Source organism: Anser brachyrhynchus, assembly GCF_964034855.1.
Source record: "Anser brachyrhynchus genome assembly, chromosome: 6".
NCBI classification, from domain to species: domain Eukaryota; kingdom Metazoa; phylum Chordata; class Aves; order Anseriformes; family Anatidae; genus Anser; species Anser brachyrhynchus.
In genome coordinates, this window is record NC_137700.1 from 29,664,308 (window position 1) to 29,680,977 (window position 16,670).

Genomic DNA, 16,670 nt, shown 5'->3' on the forward strand with positions numbered 1-16,670 from the left:
GAAGGCAGGGTAGCCATTTGGTGGAATCTCAAGAGGCTGGAGGAATGGGCTGACTGGAACCTCACGAAGTTCATTAAGGAGAAATAAAAGTTTTTCATCTCTGGGACAGAGGAACCCTGACAGCAGTACAGTTTGAGAGACAAGTGACTGGAAGCCAGCTTTACAGAAAAGGATCAAGGGGTATTGCTGGACAATAAATTGAAAGCAAATCAGTGGTGAGCCGCTGTGTCATGTACCATTAGCCACACATTGGGCTGTATTAGAAAACAACAGACAGCAGGTTGAAGGAAGTGATTATTTTCTTCTATTCAGCATTTATGAGACCAAATCTCAAAGAGCGTGGGATACTTCAGTACAATGAACATGTTGAAAAAATGGAAGTCCATTAGAAGCAACCAAAACAATAAGGTGGCTGAAGACCTAGATCCTAGGACTTTAACTTGCATCTCTATCACCCAAGAGTTGGCCCATTTTACTGAGCTCCTTTACAGTCTGGATCACTTTACGCTCTTGTGGAAGCTGCACCACTGAGAATGGAAGATCCCTTAAAGCAACAGAAAGCAAGAGCAAATAGATATAAAGAGCTTGAGCCAGAGGCCTGCTTTGTTATAAAGTTAGGGCATTTTGAAGGACATGAACCTGGATTTTTGTTCTCAGTGCCAAGCCACCTTATGCATTTTACAGCACAAAAAAATACATATTATTCAGTATAATTTAATAAAAACTAGATAGTAGATACAATCCAAGGAGAAAAGAATTAAAGAGATCTTGCTCTTATGATTATACTCATTCCAAGGCTTTGTACAAAAGATTAGAACATTCAAAAATATTCTGAAAAAGACAGAAACCTTCTGGGAAGTTGGTTTCAATACATTGCACTAGGCCTTAGCACTGTCTGCTATGTGAACAGTACATGCCAGCTCAAAACTCAGGTGAAGAGTGTGCAGATCTTTGCTAGGCCTCTGACTGACAGCAGAGCTTGGAAACTTAGCTCTACACTACAGGAAGCATCTATACTTGCTTATCAACATAAATTACAAAAAGCTTATTCTTAAAACTCCCTCTTTAAAAGCAGCCTGATTTTTCAAAGGATTGAATGTCTCTTCAATAGTCTGTTATGGGAAAGCCCTGTGTTTCCTATGGGGAAAATGTCAAATACCATAATCATGTCAACCTTCTAAATAATATCTCTGTAATACTTCCCTGACTCATGAATTAATTTCTCGAAAGGCTTAAACAGGCTGTTTAACTTGGAGAAACCCTGAAACATGGACATTTAGAAGACTGTTTTCAGGACTGGACTTCATGAATAGGTAAAAGAAATCCTGCAATTGTCTCCAGTCACATTGAAAATATTGAAAATGTAGTATTTGTGGTGTTGTGATCCTTCCAGCTTGGAAAGACTTAAAAAGTTCAGGAAATGCTCATAAAACAAGGCAAAAATCCTTTAACTCCTTTGGCATGATCCCTTACTAGGACCTTGCCTCTCCTCAATTTCTCCTTCACACAATTTTTCCAAGGTTTGCTTCCAGCGTGGTTTCAAAATTTGCTCTGTTTTTGTCAGCTTGGTCTCCTCAGCCCTAATTATCTCCAATAGCCATCCACTTTTCCAGTGAATGACTCCTTTCAGTTGCAATAAAAAACAACCCAACAAACAACAAATGAACAAACAAAAAAGAAACCCACCTATGTTATTCCGAAGAAGTAGATATAAGATGACAATAAAGGAAAGGAGTTGGTTTCAATTTTATGTTTGTTCAACCTATCTCCAAGATTAAAATAAAAAATGCTAACAATATTTATTAATCCATTTTATCTTAATTGAGAAGTAGCACACATAGACTTAAGAATTTTGCTAGTTCTTATTTGTCAGATTTGAGAAAATTACTATTGACAAAGCAGTCTTGTCAGGGGAAAAGGATATGCTGTACACAATTACAGTAATATCCATCACTATTGAATTGCCATTCTGTTCTAAGAAAAATGAAGGGAAGAACAAAGGACAATGCATGTCAAAACATATTTAGCAAATTTTGAAGTTCAATGTTAATGTTGGATATTTTTGTTATCTTCTGAAGAGTTTTTACTCACATGTACTTTGGCTACAGGGAACTAGATTGATTATAACATACAGAAATTATCTTGAAAAATTAAAATATTGATATACAGCTCTGTTCACAAAAGAGCACAAATACGTAGTATTTATGCAACAAATACTTGTAGTTAGATATTTTAAGTCTTCAATATTTAATAAATTATATATTTCTAAGCTTCAGAACATACAAATTCATAATGTTACTCTAAATCAGAAAATCAAATTGCAGAGGTTTATAGTTTGATACCTCAGAATGTTTTGGCCACCTCCCAAAAGAAACTAGAGTGAGACTGTCTCTCTTCCAACCTACAGATAACAGAAGAAAAGACAAAGTAGGGGACTACTCTAAACACACAGTATATGAAGGGAAAGGCAGGAATGAACTCAGAAGTTTTATTTCACAGTATTTACTCTCACCACTAGGTTATACCATTTAAAAGCTGATCGCATAAAAGATAATACTGTATTACGTCTGGTACTAGTGTTTTATTTCCATCCACTGGCCCAACTGAGAGCAGTGTGAAAGTGTGAAAGCAATGTGAGGAAGGAGCTCATATATCCTTCTTTCCAACTCAAATGCCAAACCGTACTCTCTCTCATTGACATCACTTGAACAACTGTCATACAGAGAAATGAAATAGCTCTACATGAATCCTCTCACTTGAAGCATGCTTATGCTTATTAATTATCAATCGTAGTTGATAAATCCTTGATTACTGTCTTTCTAAAAAAGGACTCTACAAAACCTTTATTTTAACCCTTTTATGGTATCTAAGCAGAAGCAACTTTTATAACAGTTCAGTGAACTTTGTCTTTCTATTTAAAATGATGACGAACAAAAATGATGAATCAGAATATGTGCTGTACTAGCCATAAAATGGACAGCTAGATTAAATGAGGCTTCTATTTCATCTTGTTCCACAGCAGGATACATTATTCTGATAGCACTGTAAACCTTCAAGTTCACTGTTACTTTATTGCTGCTCTTCAGTTTACACATATTGTTGCTCTTTAGTTTGCTGATATTACCCCAAAACATAATAATCAATTATGAATTTTTATAGTTTAATAGATCTGAGAATTAAGATTAAAAAAAAAAGTATCATGTTATTATAGCAAACTTCGTCAGCTACATACCGTATACTACCTATTTTAAACTTGCTGTCCATTTGTTAGTATTTTAAAATGTATTAGGCAGGTGGGTGTGAATTCAGAAGAAACATATAGGCACTTTATATTGTTCATATTATAAAATAATAGCTAAGCAGAACAATGAAATATTTTTTATTTCTGGTATGAGAATGCAACTGCCCAGAAAAGTGTAATCTATATCAAAGAGAACAAACCTTGACTTTATGCCACAAAATACAGATTAAAATACTTGAATGAAGATGGTTGAACAAAATGAAGTTACAAAAGTGTTCCAATAGCTGTTCAGAAAGACAGCTGATGGAACACATACTTGTGTGTATATATATTTTTTATATATATATATATATATATATGATTCAAAGTCAGGCATCTTTTTTCTTAAAAGTGACTGTGAAACACGAGCTAGGGAACAAATTATTCACTACCATTATCAATTGCAAAGCAAGACTGAGCCTCGCATTCTATTTTCTTTTCTTGCGCAGATAAAAATGAAAGACGCACACAGGAAGAAAAGCAAACTTGAATTACTGTAACAAAATAACAAAAAACAGAAGACCTAAAACAGAATTACATACCAGGTGCAAAATCAGCATTAAAAGGTACCTCAGCTGTCTTTGTGGTTGCGGAAAACCCAAAGTGCTACTTCTTATCTGATATAAATTTGCATTCAGATTTATAAACTGAAAATTAATTGTGACCCTTATGTCCATATACCATTTTCACAAACACAGCAAAACCATGGAATTGGTTGCAGGCAATTAGTAGACATTTAATAACTACTAAAAGTTTAAGAAGAAGAGGCTAAACCCAACCATTGAAGGAGGAGGAAGCCATTTTGGGTGTGGCACCTGCAAAGTCAACAGGTGCTTTCTTTAATAAATTTACAAAAGCATCCTCAAAGAAGAATTATGTTTCGCTTTCAGGGAAACAAGTGGCTTGGGGAAAAAAGGGAACTCATAAGAGCTGTAGAAAATGAGGGATATTTAATGTCATGAAATCTTAGGAACAGCTTTTAAATTCTGAACAATTCTGGAATGGGTGAAAAAATGTTCAAGTAACTCTGAGGGAAGTCAGTTCTTATGAAGTGGACGATAATATCCGCATTTAACTCGTGGGTGCCACAGCCTTGTGCTATGATTGGCTGCCATCTGGGCTCCATCTGACAGCAGCAGATTGGTATTCTCTGCACACGTCCTCGCAATTCCTGTCGCCTGTTTGCTGTCCCTTACACATACATGCAATACAGTATTTACTCAACTATAAACACTTCTGTAATGTACACAAGCAGCATCTACAGCACAGTTATGCACCAGCATTTAGGATCAATTTGGTATTAATAATATATATCCGTTTAATCTTTTTTACAACTGATTTATAATAAATTATTTAATGGTGCAAATATTTTTTCACCTATATATGTTAGAAACCTTTCATTTTTGTATTTGCTTTCCTCATTTTCCTTTATTCCCACAAGCCATTATTACATGCATAATCTTTTTGCTTTCATTATGGTAACTTTCTGTTAAACAGGATAGTTAAATAACTGCAATGGGAACTGTGAGTGTGACTGAGAACAGACTAAAGCAGGCTGATGTCTTAGCACTGCACAGAAATATTTTTCTTCACGAGCAGCAATTTACCAAGAAGGCTATCGGAATCAGTATACAAACTAAAACTCCTCCAAGATCAACACGGACACCAGTGTCCTTACTTAAAAGAGCAGAAGATGTTATTCCTTTCCATTTATTAAATGATTCAACATTGCGGTATGCCTGCAACTAATTAGTATGATCAACACAGTGCAGGGCAGGAACAAAAGCAGTCCGGCCTCTGAGATGTGCTGATGTAAAAGCACACAGGAGTATACATTTTTAAACCCTGTCTCATAATTTATAACCATAACATACTAATCGTTCCTTGATGGAACTTTCATTTGTAAGACTGAATTAAATGTCATTTCTGATTAGGCCTGTCTCTGGATATTAAAATTGACCAGCAGGTTTATTCACTTACTAGCAGTTAAACAACTTACTTTCTTTAAGGCTGTCTTAAACTAAACATTATAGAAAACAGAAGGTCAGTTACTGGCAAGTAAGAATGATACAAGTGCATGTAAAAAGAACATATAACTACGGTGAAAGAGAGAGAAATAAGTATATTTGCTAAGTCATATACTTACCATTAGCACTGCAAAGTTATTGAAGTGTGTACTCTGAATGGTGGTAATATTGCCTGCAGAACTAATTATGTGGCACCCTTCTCCCCACCAGCCTCCATGTCCATCTAGAAGGTCAAAATCCCAGAAGGCTGCAATGGGGTCTATACCCCGTGCAAGGTGCCTCAACCCTATAGTAAGAGGGCTGGTGAGGTTTCCAAAACTGCACCCATCTGCAAAAGCAACAAACTGAATCAGAGAGATGGAGTGGAAAACCCTTTATTGATGAATGTTGTGTAAAGAGATCAGATACACTAAACTATGGAAAAAAAAAAAGCAATAGACATATACTCTTAATGGTCAAAATCAAGGGAAATGTTCACATTCAGAAAAGTTTGCAATAGTTTAAATAAATCTGAATGAACATTTCAGTCTCATAATGTGTCCAAATGATCTAGTCAACCTTCACAAAGCTGATTTTTTTTGTCTAAGATTCTTCAGTTACAGCCAGTGTTACACTATTGCCCATGTAACTGCAAAAATGGCACAGTTTCATCATATGATTAATAGCTAAGAAAATTCTGCGCTTTGAAAGTCACATTTAAACATTTTTAAAATGTTAATAAAATGAGAGCACTGCTCAGAATCAAATAAAATTATTAAAATTGCCTGGGTGAATAATTAATCGAAATAATGATTCACTAGCATATAAGATATGTCACATTTAGACAAAAACACTTAACACTTGTTTTATGTCCATTATATCAGAAAGTATACTGGAGAGTAGTGATACATGCAACAGGGCACTGCTCCCTCCCTGACAGTCTTATTTTTCTCAATGTCTGCGATGTTAGCATTGCAATTTTCATTGTGAAGAAAAGAGTAAAACAAGATTTTTTCCTATAGCTCTTTGTTTTAAGAAACAAACCTCCATAACAACACAGTCAAAAAACATAGTAACCGCAAATCTGCATTCTAGTCATACAGCAATTGCATTTCTTTATTTGCAGAAGAGTTTGAATAAAATGATGCAGATAGGAATAAATTCAAACATTGCTGCTAAAGAAACAGACCATTCCCAGCCTCTCAGCATACAGTATACTCTACTCTATTCTCTACATAATCAAGTATACCTTAGCTTTCAGATTAAAGGAAATAATGCATAACAACTCCTCACCTATTTTAGCAAAAACAGCTGGTGTGGCAACCGTCCTACGTTTCCCATCGTCTGCAAGATTTGATGAGTTTCCTGTGCTGGGAAAGAGTTTTCCATTCCGAAAGACAATAAACTGTAGCTTGCAAGTGGAGTTATCAACAGATTGCCAGGATGAAGACTGAGAGAAGACAGACTGTGGCAAATGAACTGAAGCTACTGCTACAGCATTCTGTACAATGAGAAAAAAAAAGAAACATTTAAAATGCAAATCACAACAGGGTTGCTTTCATGATGTTTTAAACTCCTGTACAAGAAATGTATGCTGCTTTCCTTTTCCAACAGACTGGAAGCAACCAAAGAAGCACGAGCTGTAACCATGGGAATAGGATTGGTACAGTGCATATTAAAAGGGAAAACGTTTTGATTGAATGTGTGAGTCTATATGGTCAAGCTCCCTGCTGCAGAGGTGAGAATGGTTCTTACCGTGCCTGCTAGAGGGTCCATCAACACTGCAGATCTGATTTAAAGAGACAACCTCTACCAGGTTTTCTCCTTCACTTAAAACAGAATCAGACAACTAACATTAAAACATTTCTCTGAAAGGGTATTTGAAGAGTATTAAAATAATTTTATAAATAAAAATAATATAAAATAAGACAGTAGAGAACTGCAAATGTACTATATAACACTTTTTATAAATACATTTTTCTTGCTTCATATATAGAAAATAAGTTAACTCCAATTTTTAGCAATCCAGGATAAAAATATTACAAGCACTAATGTAACAGAAAACAAGATAGCACTAAGAGAAAATGAATGAAGACTGTCAGATCACTATAATGGCTTTGCGTTGTGATTGTGTTATACACCCTTTTACAAGCAGATAATTCGCTTACAGCATATTTATAAAGCACACCAAACATTATGTTCAGAGGACTTCACTCATCAAGCATTTTTTTCCTCTGCCCAAATAGAAAGCTAATCATTAAAGGCTGAGATATTTACAAGAAAAAACAAATGATGAGCAATGGGAAAATAAACAGGGAGTCTGTCCTGAGCCTTGAAGTGAAAAGTGTATGTATTTAAAAACAAACAAACTACACAATGTTCTAATTTGCATTTCCCCCAAGGGCAAAGTATAGCTTCTCTGCACATAATTTACATAGATTATCACACAGTTTACTCATAGTACATGTGCGCTACCTCTTCGAGAAGTAAAAACAATAATCTTCACAACCATGTAAACAAACTTGATGTTAATATATGTCCATATGCTAGGAGAAATACACATGAGAGATAAAGGACACAACAGAGATCAGCAAACTAAAATATTAGAAGCACATAGTGACCTCACAGTAAATAGGGGGGAAAATCATGAGTAGTCTGTGATGTCACTGGGATGCTTATATAAACAGATAAAAGCTTGTATAAATTTTTTTTATCACCAAGCATATTTTGGAAAAGTTTTGTGATTCTAACAACAGAAACTCAAAAAAATACTTTTTTTTTAATATTTAATTTAGGTGATGTCACAAATATATTCATAAGATTAATTAAATATGTTAAAAATATTCAGGAAAAATACAGAAAATAGCAACAGCACATTTTTATATTAGATTTTAAAATGACTCTGAAGACTTTAATTGGAATTAACTGAGCTAAACATCAAGTACTCATCCTTAGATTGTTTCCACTGCCTAATTCACTGATTCTAAAGCTGTCATAATTGGCTTTGTCTCACGCTTCTGAAAAAGACATATTTCACTCTATGACATCCCAAAGTATCTCTGTAAGCTGAATCTCTGATGATTCCATTTTAGCCATAAATTTGTTATTAATAAGTACGTACAGAAATTTTTAGTAGTGTCATTTGTCAAACCCCAAACCTCTCCTGACTTATCTGGAGATCTACAAAAGTGTAAGAGAAATTATAGTGTGATTAACTTTATATAGGATTTTCATTATTATTCTATGCTGGAAAAAGCAACAACAATGACATATTAAATTACACTAATTACTTATTATACACAAAAAGAGAAAGCTAGAAGCATCTGAATAAGCTTACAATAATGAAACCAACAGCTAAAGGCATTGGGATAAGCAACAATGTTCCATGACTTGACAAAAGCTGTCCTACAGAAGGCAGAGGAACACAACTGGTTTATAGCACTTTTGCTGAGGCAAAATTGTGTAATTCATTGAGGCTCTCAAATTTCTTCTCTGTTTTGACTCACTGATACCAATGAGAAAAAGCAGTGATACAATGTGGTAAACAGAGCTTGACTTTGAGACCGGGGAGGGGAGAGAAGGGGCTGCACACATCCAAAGCACAGAGAGTTGGCTTGTTTGAACTGCCTGATGGCCAGTTGCGCAGTTGGGAATGATCAAGGTGATGGCTACCCCCTCACCTCCTTTACTTCCCAGCCTCTGCCCATGCAGCGTCCCTTAACCACACAGTGTAAAGGAACCTGATCACAGAGACCCATAGACTAGCTTTATCTCCAAGGGGCAAAGACTAATGCAGTGAAGAAGAGCTGTGCACAGCCAACACATGGATTCAGCACAGACTATATGCAGTCCTTGGACTGATGGAGCAAATGTCACACATGCAGCAATGCAACATTTAATTAACCATGTGGCAAAAAGACACATTTACAGAAAATTATTTCCTCTTCAGGCTTCAGAAGAGGGTTTTTCCCTATTTCTCCAAACAAAAGGTACCAAAACCATCAATATCTATAACATTAACTATTTAATAATCTTTGGAAAATAATGTCTACAGGCAATTTCTGGGATATGGTGTAATTTTGAACACTACCCTGTGTATACCTGATATTTCAAACAATTTATTTTGAGTGCAGGCAGAGCAAAGGAATAAATTGTGACAATGTATAGGTAAAGTCAAAACTCAGTGCATATCAAATATTTACTTTATGTTCCTCAAAATTAAACATCAAAATCAAACTGTTTCCTACAGCAACGTGTCTGCCAACAAACTCCTGTGCTAGGATATTCATGAAAAATGCACACACTGAGAATGCCCACACATTCGCAACGCTGTTTAAAAATATGAATACATATTTGTGAACAATTTTTACATATAAGATATTTGAGAATCTTTATTTTAATAGCATTAGTCATTATTCACAGGAAAAGAATGTGAGCACTCAAGCAAACCCTATTATTGCAGACGAGAATGGATGGAGCTTGACTGGAGGCTCAGTCTTCAATTCTACGTGTTGTGATGAATAAGTCACCACTCTTGCCTCAGTTTCCCCCTCATGTAGTGAAATAAAAATAATAGTATTTCTTTTCCTCCCAAGTCTAGAGATGAAACACAATATGTGAACAGATTATTACTAATACCAACAACAGTAACATTAAATTTTGAGTGAATGACTGTGCTTTAGATGTTTCAAACTCCATATGAATAATCTCCTGTTTTAAAATTTTATTTGGGCACCATATTGCCACATCACACAAGAATTGATATTCCATGGTGTGCTAGCAGCAGTGTCTTGGGAAGCTGCTCTACCTCTAAGGGAGAAACAGATCAAGAGAAAGAACCACCATCAAATGTTCTGCATGGGATCTGCAGCTTTGCAATGACACTGGTCAGCACTGGCAACTTATATTTTCCCTGGAAAAGCTTACAATATGTGTCAGCAACTTACCAGTTAGGATTTAGACATTCTGTGATTGTTTTCAAAACAGAATGTCAATAATCCCCCCATGACTCCATTTCACTTTTAGTCCTATTAATTGGATTGGACTGGCAATCATTAAAAAGGAAATTCTGAGCACTATAGGTTTTTCTAAGGAATATTCTTCTGCTGGAAAATGACAGTGTTTTTAAATGAAAGCTAGCCACAGAGATCCATCCATTTCTACAAAAATATCATAGAAATTATTCAAATTTCAAAACCTCCCATGTCATCTGTCTGGATATTCCCAAATCTGCTGTGTGACCTGCATCAGGGAAAGAGGGCAAAGCAGTAAACCAGATCTAAGTGTTTTCCAGGAGGCTCCTAGGACTCCTAGATCTGAAAACTTGTAACCTGGGAAAATTTCCCAAAAGCCAAGGGAAAGGTTCTTTTGAACACTATGATTCATAATTGGAAAGTAAATTTATAAGAATTTCTGAAGTTTCATTTCTTGTTTCCATCCCCATGCTAAGGTGTTTTTGTTTGTTTGTTTGTTTGTTTTTAGAATTTTTCAAACTAGCTGAAGAACAGAAACAGCACAAATGGATAATGTGGATCCCGGAAGTTTAAAATGAATGGAAAACCTCATTCCAAAGAGAAAATGGTTCCCAGAATATCGAGAGCTACTGGCTTCTGACATTTTTTGCAGCTCATGCATGCATGACCCTTATTAAAAACATTTTAAAGGAAAAATGAAAGACTTAAAGTGAAGTTTTTCCCCAGGCAATTTTATTCTGGTCTGCAGTCCATTCCTTATAATCAATGCTAGCATTTACAAGGAGTTTTTAAGTGTTTAGGAAAGACAGCCCCTCTCACCTTAGGTGCCTTTGTAATACATTGGCCCTGCTAGTTTCATGATCCTTTAAAAAGAGCTGCTCCCATTTGCAATATTGCTTCCTGATTATCTTGTTCAATTTGGCTAAAATTTAGCATAATTTGAGAGAACATACCTGTTGTCAGACAGTTCTTACCAAGGGAGATACTTGGTAACACTGTGGAATGATATAAATCAAATTATTTTCAGTGCTTCCTGCACATGCCTTGATACTAGAATGATTTTGAGTTCAAGCATGGCATTTATGTTTGAGATATAATATATTTCATAGGAAAGCATTTAATTTTGAGTGCTCAGAACAGTTGAAAGGTGTATTTTTTCTAGTTGTCACTATCCTCAACTTTAAAAACAGTACCTTTACAAGAGGTCAGAAGAAAACAGGGGGGAAGGAGAGGAAGAGTAAATGAAATCACCTGAACACCAAGCAGACAACTAGAAAAAGCAGCTCCACTGCTTCCAGATTTTAAAGAAACTGATTATGTGTTTTACAGATTCAAATACAAGATGTCATAGATTATTAATGATCCAAGGGTGTTGCTAAAATATGCACAAGCTATATAAAATTACAGTAGCAGTAAAAATGTAGCAACTAAGCTCTACTGGTAATAACCTATATTACTAAATAAGTATTGACTGAGTTAACAGTGTGGTCGTCATCATAAAATCAAGTGAATAAATTATGTATACAAATACAATAGATGCTAATTAGGCCCTCAAACAAGACAGTAGCTCCTCAGAAGCAACCAAAGAGATCGATTTAGAATTTATGCTAAAGGTTTAGTGGCTAACATAATAAAATAGTGCAAAACTACTTTTTCATCTGTCTCTCTTGCTCGATATTTAAATCACGCTTCTTTGGAATTATTTCAGCACATGAAATAAGAGATACAGAGAGGCACTTGGCCCAGCACTGTCAAGCTGTATGTATGTACTTCTCTCTTGCTCTGGTATGGAAAGCATCAAGAAAACAAACAAACAAAAAAATTAGAATGTCTGGGAGAATGTCAAATAAGCGTTCTGTAAAAGGAAGGGAAACAATGGCAGTTTGAAGAAATATGATTATATAAGACTCAATGGCAAAACAATTTGACAGGTTCTGAAAAAAAAAGATAGGATTGATGTTTGTTTTTTAAATAGGAGGACACAAGGCAAGGAGAGTGTAAGGAGATTCCCAGCCATATTAATTTGTATATATTGTTGCAGATTTATCAGTTTACTTGTAGTCCACTAGGCTGCTGTATAACAAAAGTCTGGAAAGGCTCAGGAATGACTAGCAAGAAAAAAGAAAACTGATACAGATTCCCAGACAGAAATGAAAAGGTATCTCCAAAAACGCAACATAAAATCACCTGGCTATAGGGATGAAATTGCTATTCATGTTAGGATTATTATGTAATAAAGTCGTTATATTGTAATGCTGCAGCCCACATCCATCTTAATAGCTGGAAACCAAAGTACATACACCAAGATAACTTTGTTCTAGCCAGACATAAATGTCGTTTTAATGCATAGTGAAAACGTGACAACAATAAATATAGGCAATTATATGAAAAGGTACAAAACCATCATTAATACACTTTAAAGTGTATTTAAAGGTATATCTAATAAGAAAGACTTTCTAGAATTCACGCTATGTAAATATTAGTTTCAGCAAGCAACATGGACATTTTAGAAAAGCAGGTAATATATAATAATCTTTGAAAGCCTGATAATCACTAATCCCCTTTCTAATATATGTAAAAAATAAAAGCAGTCTCCACTTTAGGATTTTGTATTTCAAATTTTAAAACTTGGCAAACTCTGGAAATTTGTTAATAAAAGTTACCTGGATTAACAAGATCCAGCATGGAGAAGCAACTCAAAAAGGATATTGAATATAATCAGAAAGACTATGAAAAGACAAATAAAAAACCCAAACCCACTGATCAACAAAAAAAGTAGTTTTAGGTGTCAAGAAATGGATAAATACAGGGATAACTGCCAAAAACACTTTACATACAGCACTAAGTTCTTCAAATCTGTAGTTAAAAAATGGACAAGGAAAGAAGTAGAGTTGCTATGTAGAGAGAAACAGGTAGAGATAAAACAAACTAGAAAAAAAATCAGGTAATACATTTTTTATTTAACCTCATTGAAGGTGTTGATGTTTGCATGGAGACAGTTAGGATCAATCAGAAAAACATTATAAGAAAAATAATATAAGAATTACCACAAATGTCAAAGCAAAATTCAGCATGGGCTGAATAGTGTCATGCAAATCTTTGACACAACTGACACATGAAATCAGAGGACAACTATGGTTTTTTTGGTGGTGGTGGTGTTTTTTTCTTTTGTTTGTTTGTTGTTGGTTTTTTTTGAACGATTATACCAAGTTGGTCATAGAGCACTGACGACTTCTCTGTAAAACGATCTACAGTTAATGTGAATAAAGTGTGGCATGTAATTAAAACGGTATAGAACTATGCATGAATGACTTTATTGCACAGTTTGCAGCATTTACAGCTGCTGCTGCCACATCCCCATATTTGTCTGCTTCCATGTCAAGAGACAGGCTGCTTTTACAAGTCTGAAAGAGTTGTTTGGTAAATTGCATAAAAATGTGGTGTCCTTAAGGTACACCTATATGGACCACTGTGTCATTGTTTGTACCTTCCAGTGTGATGCACTGAAGTTGCTTATGCATTCATGCATGATTCCTCCAAAACATAGGTCAGCTCATTGCATCTAAGACTTCATTATTAATGCATCTGTAAAAATACACTCAGAATATATAATACTTTTTTTTTCTGAGGAAGGTAAGATGTGTGGAATTCAAGCAAAAGCTGACTTTGTAATCTGATATCATGACGGGGAAAGGGAAAGGGTAAAAAAAAAATGTAAAAGAAAAAGAAAAAGGAATAAAAAAATCAAAGGAAAAAATAACACTAAGGGAGACAGGATAGGTTTACCACAGGTAAATAATGCCAGACTCACATGATAGTCCTTGATAACTTTCTAGACAAGGACACACAGGTCACCAAATTTCTTTTGCCCTCAATAAAATACTGGATACTATATGGAAAGCTGAGTTGAGACACTGAGAATTAGTAGAAATAGTGTCAGGTTAATAAGGAACTAGCTAAAATTCATAATAAAATGATTTACTTAGAAAGGAAACTTAGGCTGTACCAGAAGTTTCTATGAAAATTAGTTTGGGGACTTACAGTTTTCATCTGATGACCTTTAAACAAAGAAGAGGAACATCACCTAAGACAATGCTCAATGTCATAGGCTTTACATATAATGAGAATTTCTGTTATAAGCTGGTGAAACAAACCACTTTGAAAAACAGACAAGGAAAAGGACTTGAATGCACTGTTTTATCACATGGATGAATCTGAGCCACTTCAATTTAACAATAAAATACTACAAATATAGTCCGGAACATTTCAAATGAAGCATTTCCATTAGACAGGGAAATACTGTGATTTTAAAGAACAATTTGTTTTACAAGAGGAAGAGAGTTCCGCATTGTCAGCCTAGCAAAATGAAAGGAGAAAAGGCTGTGTCTGCTGCCTTTAGAAACACCAGAGGAATAGCATCTAGAGAGGAAGAAGAGTCATGTGAGCATGAACACAAGGACAAGCAGGACATTGGTCAAGAGCAAAAATGCCGATGTGAAGTATGAAAATACTTCCTAGCCTTTATTACAGAAAGGACAGGGTGGTCTCCAAGGAGAATGGACATGCACACACAAAAATTCACCTGCTTTTGACAGAGCATTTGAATATTTTATGATAGAATTACACAATACAGTTCTCAGGAAAAAGAAAGATTTTGTAAAACTATTCAGTCATGGTAGTGTCAAGTGACTTACATATGCAATAAAAGAACATTGAGCATGGAATTGATATCATTATTAAAAACAAAAAAAAAACCAGGAAAAATTCTGCACACACAACAGCTGCAGACAGTTGGCAAACTTGAAAATTAAGCCACATTTAATGCAGACAGCTCTTTTAGAAATCTTAATATAAACGTGTAAAAATAGAACAATTAAATACAGATCTGACTTGGAACATTAAAGAAATGAAGGCCTACACATATTTCTATTACTTATCTTCCTACTAATTGTCCTTAAAATTGACGAGGTCTTTAGCATTTAAGTAACAAGAGCTCAGTGTCCTATACTGTTTGATGGTCCAGCAGCAATATCTGACATAGATGACAGCTAACTACTGACACATGCTCAGATGAACATTCCTAGTATACAATTACCTAAAAATGGTATCACCCTAATCACTGCACTATCATTCTTTAACAAAAATTCCAGATTTACTCTACGTGAGGTAGGCTATAATTTGAAGATATCCATAATTTCTGGTAGCAGCAGTGGTAGCACTATCGGTTAACCTTGTAGCTCTGAATAAAAGACAAAATCCTTTGTTTACATTGTTGGATCTGCTAGCAATCTCCCATACACTCATACTGTACCTATAGATAGAACCATCTTTGACTATAATATTATGGTGACTGCAAAGAAAGCCTTCGAAGCAACCTGAGTGTAAATTAAAACAGATGATTCTACAAGAGACATGAAACCACAACAAATCTGCAGAAAGCCTCAAACATATTGCTCCAGTAGATACAATGTAAGAATCAGTATTAAAATCCACATTTTCCAGTTATTTACTACTGATAATTTAGTATTTTTTTTGTATATTCCAAAATTCCACATCAACAATTTTATTTTAAAATTTCCAAGTTTTACCCATTTTCACCTTTTCTGGAAATGTACTTTTCTCCATATGTGACAATAAAAAAAAAAAAAAAAGCACTGTAAAGCACAAAATTTGTCAACATTCTATAAATTGAATTTTATATAACAAATACACCACAATTTTGTTGTAATTTCAATTACCATTTTTTTATATTTATTTTTTTAAAAAAGGCACTTTCAAGAAACTATTTAGATTTTCAAACAGTGTTATAGGATTGCTTCAGTTCAGGGTTCCTTATTTCAAGTCAAGCCAAATCTGCGTTAGGCTTGCCATAATGCAGAAAGCTATGCTAGGGGATGCATAAAACTGGTCTTCTTGGGAATATGAATTCTTAAGGGTGGCTTATGAGTTTTCCGCTGTAATGTAAAATTTTCTGGGGGGAGATGGGAGGTGAGGAAGGTGGAGGTGCAGATTCTTGAAGCGCTGATTTCAGACATATCCTAGAATTCATGCTGTATCTTCCCATTGTTTTCCTCTGAACCTACAGAGACTTGCTGCAGCTTCATTTTTATAAAGGATGGCTTCTGGCAGTGCATCCTACAGGAAGATTTGCCCTCTTAGGAATTTGGCTCACTGGGCCCTTCAGGCATGTATGTGCTCCTAGAAATACTACATTTTCCTCCAAGCTGCCTGAGATGACTGAATATTTTTCCTTTTTATTTAGGGTCTCAGTTCATCTTCAGGCATGAAATATGTGAGATCTTTCTAGAGAGATTAGATTAGCATATTACGTTTTTTTTTTTGTTGTTTTTTTTTTGTTTTAATTACACTAATGAGTGACTCTGATTGTTACAGGTGCCTTCAGAGGGGATG

General features: G+C 35.0%; 1 protein-coding gene across 9 annotated transcripts in view; it reads right to left on the bottom strand.

The window, feature by feature from the left end:
* LOC308196930 (adhesion G protein-coupled receptor A3-like) overlaps positions 1–16,670 on the bottom strand; it is a 279,343-nt gene that overhangs the window by 50,541 nt on the left and 212,132 nt on the right. For all 9 annotated transcript variants that reach the window (XM_080596687.1, XM_080596686.1, XM_080596685.1 and 6 more), the window contains 2 exons: positions 6,580–6,787; positions 5,427–5,635 (listed from right to left, as the gene is read on the bottom strand). In XM_080596687.1, the coding sequence (XP_080452813.1) occupies positions 5,427–5,635; positions 6,580–6,787 (417 nt within the window). The remainder of the gene's footprint in view (positions 1–5,426; positions 5,636–6,579; positions 6,788–16,670) is intronic.